At 45.9% G+C, this 12,500-nt stretch overlaps 1 protein-coding gene across 1 annotated transcript in view; it reads left to right on the plus strand.

Annotated features, from left to right (window-relative positions):
* LOC119584565 (protein kinase C, brain isozyme-like) overlaps positions 1–12,500 on the plus strand; it is a gene marked incomplete at its 5' end in the record, with an annotated part of 99,199 nt that overhangs the window by 16,350 nt on the left and 70,349 nt on the right. Inside the window, 1 exon segment of the mRNA XM_037933253.1 lies at positions 10,803–10,931. Coding sequence (XP_037789181.1) covers positions 10,803–10,931 — 129 coding nt within the window.

Consider the following 12,500-nt stretch of genomic DNA (forward strand, 5'->3'; position numbering starts at 1 on the left):
CAATGGGAGGACGCGACATACACCACGCCCACCTTCTGCGACCACTGCGGGTCCATGATGCATGGCGTGATGAAGCAGGGCCAGAGATGCAAAAGTGAGTTCATCGGAGGGACGTAGTTAGAGGTCAAAGAAAGGCATCAGCGTCATTAGCAGGCATAAGTAGTTATTTCATTTGCAGAGTTGGCATATATAGGCAAGAACGCCTGGCAGTAGCGGATAGATGTTGATCTAGGAAGAGATGCCTCAAGTCTTGGTAGTGAAATATGCCATTTTATTAGAGTTGGTATTAATGTTATTGATATTTGGAATTTATTGTGTATGTATGGACTTGGCATATTTTTATGTATACTGATGATTATTATTATTTGTTAATGAATCGGCTAATTCTTTTTTTTTTTTTTTATCAAATGTAGAGTTACTTTCAGCATGCTTAATTGCTGCATGTAGTGTTAGTTAATTCTGACCTTCGGAATATACCGCGGGGAAAAAAAAAATATATGGTATACTTGACCTTTTTTTTCCCCATCCGTGGTTTACGCTGTCTTCTGTTAAGCATGTAAATTCCTCCCATTATTTTATTCTTCCAACACCCGGCTGCCCACACTTGATTTAGGCTTAAGGGAGGCCTTTTATCTCCGGCCGCAGTAACATCAAACGGCGAGACGGGAAAATGGAAGCCTCGCCCGACGCTGTGGGCCTCGGGGCCTCGCAGACACGCCCCCCCCCCTAAAGGCATCATATTGGGGGGGGGTGAAGGGGGAGGGGGCGCCCGTCACTCCCAATCAGGGCTTAAGCCGCGTGGATACGGCGAGCTCTGACAAATGATGGCGGCTCAACACCACTAACTCATTAATACGATCCATCACGAGATTCCTAAGCCTTGCAAGGAGGCGGGAGGCGCGGAGTGTACAAAGGCAGACTCCGGGGAACCGCCCTTCTTGGGATGACTCTCCTAGGGCGTGGGCTGCTATTTTTATTGTTAGGCCGGATATGGCAGTCGGAAAGGGTTGATTTTTTTTTTTTTGTCAAAATTCGTTGGAAAGAAATAAGAAGCGACGAATAAACGAGACGGAGACAGAAATAGAACACGAAGAGAAATGTGCCATTCATGTTTATTTATTTGTTTATTAATTAATTTAATTTATTTATTTTGAGCTCGGACCCCCCTCCCCCCCCACCCCCCACACACACCACCAAGATTTACAATCCTGCGACAAACTAAAAATAAATATGATTTTAAAAAATCGAAGGCATATGTTACATAAGGACCTACGAATACACAGATAGCACCCCCCACTCTTCTTTTCCTTAAGGATCTCAGCGCTTGTCCTCTTGTTTACTAAGACTGAAGCGTCCCCCCCCCCCCCACGAGGAAGCGAGGCGCAGCACCGAAGCCAGCGGAGAGATTGGCTTCGTCTCAGGCAGAAGAAGCTAAGATTGAAGGGAGTTCATTGTCAGCCAGGCGAGAGAAGCCAGATTGGAGTCGCGAAAGAAAGAAAGAAAGAAATGAAGGTGTCTGTTGAGGAAGAGAATTCGAGATTTCAAGGAAGATGACAGGAATATCTGGCTCATTGATTATCAATGAGGATATGAAGGTACTGTGTTGCGTCAACCGGGAGCGCGCGCGGGAGAGAAATCTAGGGAGGGAGAGAGAGAGAGAAGGGGGAGAGGGATGTCGAATTTGAGGAGAGCGTGAGTGGTGGAGACGAGAGAGAGGGAGAGAGAGAGAGAGAGAGAGAGAGAGAGAGAGAGAGAGAGAGAGAGAGAGAGAGAGAGAGAGAGAGAGAGAGAGAGAGAGAGAGGGGAGAGGAAGGGAAGGAGACTGGAGAGAAAAGGGGGAAGAATAGAGGGAAGAAAGGGAGATAAAAAAGAGGGAGAGAAAAGGAATGAGGAAGGGGAGATGAGGAATAGCGGAAAAGAAGAAGAAGAAAAAGATCGAGTTAGAGGGAGACAGGGAAAGGAAGATACGGGTGACGAAGACAGTAGAGAAGAGAGAGAGAGAGAGATAGAGAGACGGGAAATGTCCCCTCAGTCAACAAAGAGAGAGACTGCTACAAGACTAACTCCTCAGTCAACACTGGCAAGAGGCAGCTAAAAGAAAATCCTGTCGGTCAATACAGGTGAGGCACAAGTAACGAAGCAAGAAATGAAAGGAGTAAAAGCAAATGCAAGGATGAAAGTAAGGAAGGCCGCAAAAAGGAGCGAAAAGAAGAAATAACAAAACTACGAGAAGAAATAGCCAAAAAAAGCAAGAAAGAGGCATCGAGAGAAAAGAAAAAAAAGGGTTCAGTAATACGATGACGATTGTTATTATCCAAAGTTTTATTTGCTTTTGTTAGGGGTCTCCCTCGCTCCCGACACTTCTTAGGGAAGACCCATTTCCCTCAGGGTTTTCCCCGGGTCCCTTGTGCCCTGCGTGATAAGAAGTTAGACGCCCCCTGCAGGAGAGAGAGAGGGAAAATATAATCAGGTCTGCAGAAGACTTAATGACCCTTCAGAAGTTTGCAAAAAGGGTCTTTAAAGGATGGTTAAGGAAAATAGGTCGGTTTTTCTTTTCTTTTCTTTTCTCTTTTCTTCCTTTTTTTTGCAAAAGAGAAGTTGTAGTGGAGGAAGAAGAATAGAAACTTGAAGGGATATTTATTGTTAGGAAGCATTGGGGATGCGTTTAGAGAGATGCAAGTGAGAGAGATAGAGAAAGAGAGAGAGAGAGAGAAGGGAGAAGGGAGAGAGGACGAGTTACTAGAGAGAAAATGAGAAAGAGAAAGAGAGAGGGGAATGAGGGAGAAGGTAATATAAAAAAAAATGGAAGACATAGAAACACTCACCAAAACAAGGCAAAGGAATTAGATAAGTGGATTATTACGATAATCATCCTATTTCGTATATTAGCCACTTGGAATATAAACGTATTCGAAATCAGGTAAGACGTGGCTTGAGGATGTAAATGAAGACACTGGAAAGACGGTTATGAATTTTACAGGGAGTCACGTCGAAAGTAGAGGCAAGGGGAAGGAAGGAAGAACAGGGGAAGGAGAGAAAACTGGGTTAGGAAGCAGCGCCAGGGGAGTGAGAAAGGGAGCATTGGCGTCGGAGAAAAGAGGTGGCGGGGCAGTGAACTGTTGGCAGGGGGGAGGGGGGAGGGAAATAATGCAGGGGAGGAAAATACTGTTGGCAGGGGGGAGGGGGGAGGGAAATAATGCAGGGAGGAAAATATTGGTGGCAGGGTATGGGGGACTGGTGGCAGGGGGAGGGGGGGAATAAAGCCAGGGAGGAAAATGCTGGTGGCAAAGGGAAAGGGAAATAAAGCCAATGAGGAAAATCCTGATGGCAGGGCATGGGGGAACTGGTGATAGGTTAGTAACTGGTAGCAGGGGGGGGGGGGGGGACTGATGGCAGATGGTGGGGATTGGTGGCAGAGGGAGTGAAATGGATCCGGGGGGGGGGATACTGGTGAGCGAGGGAGGAAATAGAGGCAGAGGGAGAATGCTGGGTGACAAGGAGGGAAAACTGGCGAGAGAGGAGGAGAGGGAATTGGTAAAAAGGCAGGTAGAAGTAGAGAGAGAGAGGAGAAGAGAACAAGTGAGAGAAGGGGGAGAGGAAGAAGAGGGACTGGGGAAATTTGAGAGAGAAAAAAGCGATAAAATTGCGGGTGTAAAACGAGGATGCGAGGAACGAGGCGAAAGGGAAGATATGCAGATCGAATCAGTCCGCAGGCGTTCCAGAAGAAAGGGTGTGGGGGGGGGGGGGAGGTGGGGAGGGGGCGTTTCCGCTGTCGGACGGAAAGGAGTAGGAATTGCGAATAAACGGAGGAGCAAGAGAGGATGTGATAAAGCGAGGACGAACAGAATCGCAGAAATTTTGGGTGTTAAGAAGTAGGAAAGGGGAATCAAGTGATGGAATAAAAGCAAGATTACGACCAAATAAAGTGAGAAATCAGGAGAACGATGAGAAAAAAAGACAGCGACGAGGATGGAATAGACAAGGGAAGAGCGTAATCAGCGCTAAAACCAATGTATTTCAAGGGGAACGCATTCCTCGGTGACGCGGCAGGAGTAAACAGCAAGGGACCTAATTGCAGGGGAAGGGCGCGTCACGGGAATTACCTCGGCAGGCAGAGATACCCGCAGCCAAATATCCGAGGGATGATAAGTGGACGTCAAGGCATTTCTCTGCATAATTACTCAGGGAGGCAATATTTACGACGAAAACGGGGTGGGCAGGTAATGGCAGGGGAGACTTCAGTAAAAATATCCAAGGGGAGGAAGGTGGGGGGGGGGTTACCGAAGGAGAGGTAAATATAGGGCATCGCCAAAAGGGAGTGAAAATGCGCACGTGGATTTTTTCCTTCTTGAAAGAGAGAGAGAGAGAGAGAGAGAGAGAGAGAGGGAGAGGGAGAAGTAATGAGAGAGAGAGAGAGAGAGAAATAATGAGAGAGAGAGAGAAGTAATGAGAGAGAGAGAGAGAGAGAGGGAGAGGGAGAGAGAGAGAGAGAGAGAGAGAAGAGAGAGAGAGAGAGAGAGAGAGAGAGAGAGAGAGAGAGAGAGAGAGAGAGAGAGAGAGAGAGAGAGAATGGAAAAAGGAAAAGAGAGATGAGAAAGAGCAAGAGAGACGAGTTTCTTCAGGAGAAAATATTGCTTTGGAAATGTCCAAAAGAACGGCAGCCGGAGCGAGTTCCTCCAAAGGCCACGCAGTTCAGAGCCAACTCATTTCCTCACGCAGAAGGGGAGAGGAAGTGGAAACAGACAACCAAGGTGTGAGTGAGTGGATAGGTGGATGGATTAGGATGTCGGTAAAGAGTATGGGTGGATGAGAGAGAGAGAGAGAGAGAGAGAGAGAGAGAGAGAGAGAGAGAGAGAGAGAGAGAGAGAGAGAGAGAGAGAGAGAGAGAGAGAGAGAGAGAGAGAGAGAGAGAGAGAGAGAGAGAGAGAGAGAGGGAGAGGGGAGGCAGAGAGAGAGAGAGAGAGAGAGAGAGAGAGAGAGAGAGAGTGAGAGAGAGAAGGAGGCGAAGCACACGGAGAAAAATGCACGTAGAAAGATAAAACGAAATCTATGGTAGAAATCCTGCGTTTAGAAATACGAAAAGGGGTCACAGGGTGATATTTTGAAAAGCTTTAAAAAAAAACGAAAAAAAAACGAGAAAATGAAAGGACTTAACGATCTCCTTTCGCCTAACTAACGCTTAGCTCGTGTGCCATGACGAGCAGAGTTAAATTCTCGCCTCCTTCTTCGCCTTTGGTCCTCGAGTGCCAAGTGCTAGACGTAGGTCGGGTTTCCACAGGTTGAATGAGTCAATCAGGGAAGGGAACCTGGGACTTACGCAAGCTGGAAGTTTTTTTTCTTTTTTCTTTTTTTTTTTTGAGGGGGGTGTAAGTAGGAGACGGAAAGTTTTTTCTTTCTTTCTTTCTTTATTTATTTTTATTTCTTGGGAATGCTAGTAGGAGGCCGTAAGTTTTGTTTTTTTTCTTTTTTGTTTTTTTGTTTCTTTCTTTGTAGAAGGGGATGTTAGTAGGAGACCGAATTTGAAAAATCATTATTACCATTTTTTTATGGCGGGGGGAGGGGTGTAAGTAGGAGACCCAAAGGGGGAGGAAAAAGGGGGTTAGAGTGAAGCCTTGCGTAGAGGGCCCCGAACAAGGGTCGGATAAAAGGGACGATTAGATATATTCAGAGAGAAAAACCCTGAGGGACGTTTCTTTATCCTTGGGGTCGAGGAGTCAAGGAAAGGGATAATTATGTTCATTAGGAAGAAAGGAGGAGGAGGAGTAAGGAAGAGGGAAAGGAAAGAAGAAGGAGGGGGAGGAGAAGAAGAAGGAGAAGGAGAAAGAGAAGGAGAAGGAGAAAGAAAGAAGTAGGAGCAGGAGGAGAAGGTGAAGGAAAAGGAGGAGAAAGAGAAAGAGAGAAGGAAAGGAAAAGGAAGGAGGAGAGGGGAAGAAAGAAGAAGAAAAAAAGAGAAAAAAAAGAAAAGGAAGGAGGGAAGGAGAGGAGGGAGTAGGAGGAGGAGGAGGAGGAGGAGAGGAGGAGGAGGAGGAGGAGAGAAGGGAATGATGGAGGTAGAAGTGGATGAAAAGAGAAATGGAGAAAAGAAATAGAAGAGAGGCTAGTTAAGGCAAAGAAAAAAGCGAAGAAGCAGAATAAGAGAGAATGACACCAAGAAGACAAGGAAAGACGTAAGAAGGAGAAGATAGTTAGAAAAGAGAGAAGCATGAGAAGAAGAGAAAGAGGATAACGAAAGAGTGAAATGGGGAAAGGCGAAAGAATAAAAGAAGAGAATAAGGAAAGAGGAGAGTGAGAAGAAGAAAAAAAGAAGAGAGCACAATAAAAGCTCCGCCTGGATCTCCCCCTCCTCCCCCTTCTCTTCCTCCTCCTCCCCCTCCTCCTCCTCCTCCTCCTCCTCCTCCTCCTCCTCCTCCTCCTCCTCCTCCTCCGCCTCCTCCCCCCCCTTCTCTTCCTCCTCCTCCATCCTCCTCCTCCCCTCCTCCTCCTTCTCTTCCCCCTCCTCTTAGCTCCTCCTCCTTCTCCTCCTCCTCTCTCCTTCCTCCGCCTCCTCCTTCCTCCTCCTCCTCCTCTTCCTCCTCCTCCTCCTCCTCCTCCTCCTCCTCCTCCTCCTCCTCCTCCTCCTCCTCCTCCTCCTCCTCCTCCTCCTCCTCCATACCTCTCTCCGCCTCCTCCTTCTTCTTCTTCTTCTTCTTCTTCTCTTCTTCTTCTTCTTCTTTTTCTTTCCCTCCTCCTACACCTCTTCCTCCTCCTCCTCCTCTCCCTCCCCCCGGTCCTCCATTCCTCCTCCTCTCCCTCCTCCTCCTCCCCTCCCCCCTTTTCTTCTTCCTGCTTCCCCCCCCCCCCCCTCCTCCTCCTCCTCCTCCTCCTCCTCCTCCTCCTCCTCCTCCTCCTCCCTCCTCCCCTCCCCAGCCTCCTCTTCCTCCACTCTCCTCCCCCCTCCCCCCTTCCTTCTCCACCTCCTCCCCCCCTCCCCCCCTTCCTCCCTCCCCCCCTCCCCCTCTTCCCCCTCCTCCTCCTCCTCCTCCTCCTCCTCCTCCTCCTCCTCCTCCTCTCTCCTCCAAGATACGTCATGAGCTCATCGGTCCTTTCCCTTTCAGGGGCTTCCTGTCTCAACAACCCTCCTTTCACAAGTTTTTTTTTCTTAAACGTTGAAAAGGCCCGCTGGGGTGAATACTCTTTATTATCTGGCCAGAGATGGCAAGGGTGGAGGAGAGGAGGAAGGAAGGACGGCAGTGGTGCAAACAGAGGAGATTATGGGAAAGGAGGTGGGTGAGAGGAAGATGAGTTTGAGGAGGTGGAGGGAGGAGGAGGGAGGTTGGAGATGGAGGTGATGGGAGGAGGATGGAGGTGGAGGTGAAGATAGTTGAGGAGGAGGAAGAAAAGATAGGATAATTAGTAAAGGAGAAAGAGGAGGAGGGCGGAAGGCGGTGTGTTGATGGTGATTGAGACACGTAGGAAGCATGGTAGAATTAGGAGAGGCCACTAAGCGAGTCAACATTACCGTGGGTGGAGTATATGTTTGGAGGCAAGAGATAGGGTTTGTCATGATGGGGCAACAAGTCTTCACATTCGAAAACGGTCGTGTTAAGGGAAGATCTTAATGGAGAAAAGGAATAGAAGATAGAACGAGAAGAGAGAGAAGAGGAAGAGGAGAAAGGAGAAGTAAAAAAAAAAAAAAGTGGTAAGGATCTTTGAAATATATAGATAGAAGGGAATCTTGAGGAAGATAAAATGCGGTTTATAGGCAGACGATGAGAATATACGAGAAGTGAACGTGAAGGAAAACATCTTTTGGTCGAGTTTGATCGCTTTAGGAAGAGAAAGAAGTAAGAATAAAAAAAGAAGAAAAAAAAACGTGGGAGAGCGGAGATTAAATACAGATTGAACGAGAGAAGTGGCCGGCAAAAAAAAAAGAAAATAATATTACTTTTAGTACGAAGTTTGTAATAAACGCTACAGAGAATGATAAATGTAGAGAGAATAAGAGTAGACTGATAAAGAGAGTAGAGAGAAAACTCACGAAGAGAAATGGAGATTTTGTGCAGTAAGAAGGCGGGATGAGATGCGCGTCTTGCATCGGAGACTGGCGGGGGGGGGGGGGATTTCTGGCCGAGAGAGAAAGGAGGAAGTGGGAGGAAGAAGAGGAATGATGAAGGAAAGGAAGAAGAGGGACGTGGAAAGAAAAGGAAGAGGAGGAACTTGAAGAGAAGGGGAAAAAAGAGGAACAGAGAAGAAAATGAAGGAGTGGAACGTAGAGAGAACGGAAGGAGAACATGGAATGGAAAGGAAAAGGTATAACGTCTAAGGAAAGGAAGAGGAATGGAGAGAGGAAGGAAAGAAGATGGACGGAGAGAGAAAAGAAGAGAAACGTAGAGGAAAAGGGAAAAAAGGAACAAGAAGAACGGAGAGGGGAAAGAAGAAAGGGAGAGAAAGGAGGGAGAGAAACAGAGGGAAGAACGTGGAAAGATAAAGGGGGAATGAAGAGAAGGAAAAGGAAAACAAGAGAAGAAAAAAAAATCATAGCACACACAAAGACACTTCTTCCTGCAGATCCGTCAGACGATGTTCGCTGCCAACACCCTAGCCCCGAGGGCGTCTTGCTGCGCCCATACGGCCTCTCGAAGGCAGTGCCAGCCTCGGCCAAGGAGGTCGCCTCGGGTCAAACGTCGCTGCTGTCGCCCATGACCCAAGGTCGAGTCGACTTTCTTCTTCTGTCTAGACTTCATCGCCTTCTTCAGCCTCGCCTGCAGGACGGGCTTCGCTTCAGCGCCGTTTCCCAAGGACGCTATGGCCGCGCATTCCCCAAGGACGCTATGGCCCCGCACTCCCCAAGGACGCTATGGCCCCGGCTGAATTCCCCTGGTCAATGTAGGTCATTTCTAAGGGGACATTACGGAGTGAGATGAGGAGAAAGAGGAAATGAGAGGTAAGGAAGAAAAACAGCAACAGTGAAATAGGGCAAAGGGAAGATAAGGAGATGAAGAGGACGGGGGAAAATGAGAGAGAGAGGAAAGACAAGAGATTCGGAGAGAGAATTAGATCATAAATAATATTTTATCGCTCACCTAAAGAGGATAAAGAAGATATAACCTCGAGAGTGCGGAGATCACCTCAGTGGAGATGCTGCGAGGACTGAGATGCGGGAGATATACAGGACGGCGGTTGGAGATGGGAAGAGAGAGGGAGAGAGGGAATGAGCGATAGAGGAGGGAATTAGGGAGAGAGGGAGGAAGGAGGGAATGAGCGATAGAGGAGGGAATTAGGAAGAGAGGGAGGAAGAAGGGAATGAGCGATAGAGGAGGGAATTAGGAAGAGAGGGAGGAAGAAGGGAATGAGCGATAGAGGAGAGAATTGGGGAGAGAGGGAGGAAGGAAGGAATGAACGGTAGAGGAGGGAGGCAGAAGGGAATGGATAATGGAGAGAGGGAAGGAGAGGATAGGCGAGGGAGGAGGGAATAAATGGTGGGGAGGGAGGAAGGGAGAAGGGAATAAATGGTGGAGAGGGAAGAAGGAGGGAATGGGCGATAGGGAGAGGGAGGAGAGAATAAGGGAGAGAGGAAGGAAGGAAGGAGGAAATAGGCGATGAAAAGGGAGAACGAGGGAGGAAGGAAGGAGGGAATAAGCGATAAAGGGAAGGAGGAAAGAAAGAATGTGAAGAAGGAGATATAGTAAAATGAGGAACATAAGCTGATAGAAATGTACTTAGAAGTATAGTGAAAAGAGGCCTATAGTAAACCTCAAGTAAAAGCATAATGAGGGAGAGACATTGTTATATAAAAAAAAGAAGAAAAAAAAAAATCTCGGGAAAGATACAGTAAGGATAATGTTGGCCAGATGATGGATGATGATGGATGGTGCGTGAAACTGTGGGAAAGAGTTGGAGGAGAAAGAAAACTGGAGAATTGAAGATTTCTCTGGGAAGTCCTTTTTTTTGGGGGGAGGGGGATGTTAAGTGTGTGTGTGTGTGTGTGTGTCTGTGTGTGTGTGCGTGCGTGCCTGGGTGTGCGTGTGTTTGAACCAGCGTACATACAAGGGAGGGTTTGATCACGTTGAAACTGTTAAATCATCTGATATTTGATTTGTTATATGTATATCCCCATTTTCTGGAAGTGTTTGATCTTAGCTGCAGGTAAGGCGCCTTGTCTTGAAATCCATTTAATACTTTTACGCTTGCTGTCTTTGAGACTCGCATGGCCAGCGGTCCTTTTGCGTAAAATCTGTATCAAATTTTCTTTCATGTTCCAGAAAGAAATCGTAGATATAAGAATAGATAAAAAAAAAAAAAAAAAAAAAATCCACAGGTGTCATCATTACCTTTTGTATTTTGTATTTCTTCAATGTTCCTTGTCATTTCCTCCGCATCATCTTCCATTTGTTCAATCTTTCACATCATTACCTCTCTTTTTTTCCAGATCATTCATATCCTTCATCACTACCATGCTTATTGCTATCCCCCCCCCCCCACCTCCCCCACTTCTTCAGTACTTCTTTGTCTTTCTTCACTTCTTCATCCTTTTCTCCGTCTTCTCCCTCTTCTCCAGCATTCCCCTCGTCTTCCTCGACTTCTTCACCGTTTTCTCGTTTCTTCTCCACTTCTTCATTATTTTCTCCTTTCTGCTCCACTTCATCAATTTTCTCCATCTTTTCCTTCTTCTTCGCCTTTCTCCCCATCTCCCTTCCCTTCTCCATCATTCTCCCCCATCTCCCTTCCCTTCTCCCCCATTCTCCCCCATCTCCCTTCCCTTCTCCCCCATTCTCCCCGTCCACCAAGCCTCACCTGACGCGATTCGCCCTTTCTCCCCCCAGCATGCAACATGAACGTGCACCGGCGGTGTACGGAGAGCGTGCCGAACCTGTGCGGATGCGACCACACCGAGCGACGCGGGAGGCTGGAGCTCAAGATCACGTGCGTCGGCAACAAACTCACGGCTGAGAGTGAGTAGTGGTGGTGTTGGTGTTGGTGTTGGTGTTGATACTGGCGGTGGTGGTGTTCGTTTTGTTAGGGTTGTTATTACTATTTTTTTTTTTTTCTACTGTTATTATTATTGTTATTATTGTTGTTGTTGTTGTTATTGTTATTATTATTTATTATTATTATTATTATTGTTATCATTTGTTGTTGTTATTATTATTATTATTATTATTATTATTATTATTATTATTATTATGGTTACTGTTATTTTTATTATTATTACCAGTAGTAGTAGTTTTAGTAGTAGTAGTAGTAATAGTAGTAGTTTTGTAGTAGTTTTAGTAGTATTAGAAGTAGTAGTAGTAATTATTATTATTCTCTTTTTTGTTTGTTTGTTTGTGATATTTCTTTTTCTTTTTGGTAGAAGTGAAGAGTTTAGAGGAAGGAGGGAAGTGTGGGAATTTACGGGAAAGGGGAGATGGAAGGAAGTAGATAGAGGAAGGAAGGAGGTAAGGACGGGGGAAAAGGGGAAGAGAAAGATAGACAGGGGAAGGAAGAAAGGAGGAACGAGAAAGAAAATTAAAGATACTAATAGAAGGGGAAATTGCAAACAAAACGAAAGGAAGATGCAAGAGACAAAAGAAATGAAAGAAGTGAGAAAAAATGGTAGGAAAAAAAAAATGGTTAAGTAAGGGAAAGATAGCCACAGATAGATAAAGAAAAAAAAGATAATCTTTGTAGATTTTCTCTTGCTTCAAGATTTGTATTTCCATACTAACGTGTGGATATTGTGAATAATATGTGTGGATGTGCGTCTCTGTACATCTATTATTTATGTATTGGTGGATATATTTAGGTTGTGTTTTGTTTATGTATAGTGTATATGTGGTTTTATATACCTCACGTGAATCAATTTGTGAGGTATGAGAATTTTCAGTACATTAATATTTTTTGTTTTATGAGATATGAGAACTTTTCTGTATATAGACTTTTTTTTTGAGGTATGAGAACTTTTCTGTATCGATAGAATTTTAAGGGATATGAGAATTCACTGTAAATTGATTTATATTTATGAGAGATGACAATTCACTGCATATCTTCATGTATTTCCCCCTGCCTGCGTGCACATACACACAAATGAAAAAAAAAAAAGTTCACATTTAAACACCAATAACAGATAATGAAATAACCGGCGCTTCCCAAATCATGTTCCTGGAAGTCCCAAGGGAGCAGGAGACACGCCGGAGGGGAAATCGGAAAAATGATAAAGAGACTGACATAGAGAGAGAGAGAAAGACTGGGTTGTGGAGGACAGGTTCCGTGTTTTATTTCGGGGGAGAGAATGGGGTAGGAAAGAGAGGGGAAGAGGAGAAGGAGGGGGAAGGAAGAAAGGGCCAAGAGGAGAAGGGGAGAGGGAGGGGGGAAAAGGGAGGGGAAGAGAAGAAAGAAGAGAAGGAGGTAAGAAAAAAAGAGACAAAGAAGAAAAGAAGAGAGAAAAATAAAAAGCGGAGGTAGGGTAAGGAGGGGAAAAGAGAGAGGAAGGGGGGAAAGGGGAAGAGGAGAAGAAGGTGAGATATGGAGAGAAAAAGAAG

The sequence above is a fragment of the Penaeus monodon genome, chromosome 2 (assembly GCF_015228065.2).
Source record: "Penaeus monodon isolate SGIC_2016 chromosome 2, NSTDA_Pmon_1, whole genome shotgun sequence".
NCBI classification, from domain to species: domain Eukaryota; kingdom Metazoa; phylum Arthropoda; class Malacostraca; order Decapoda; family Penaeidae; genus Penaeus; species Penaeus monodon.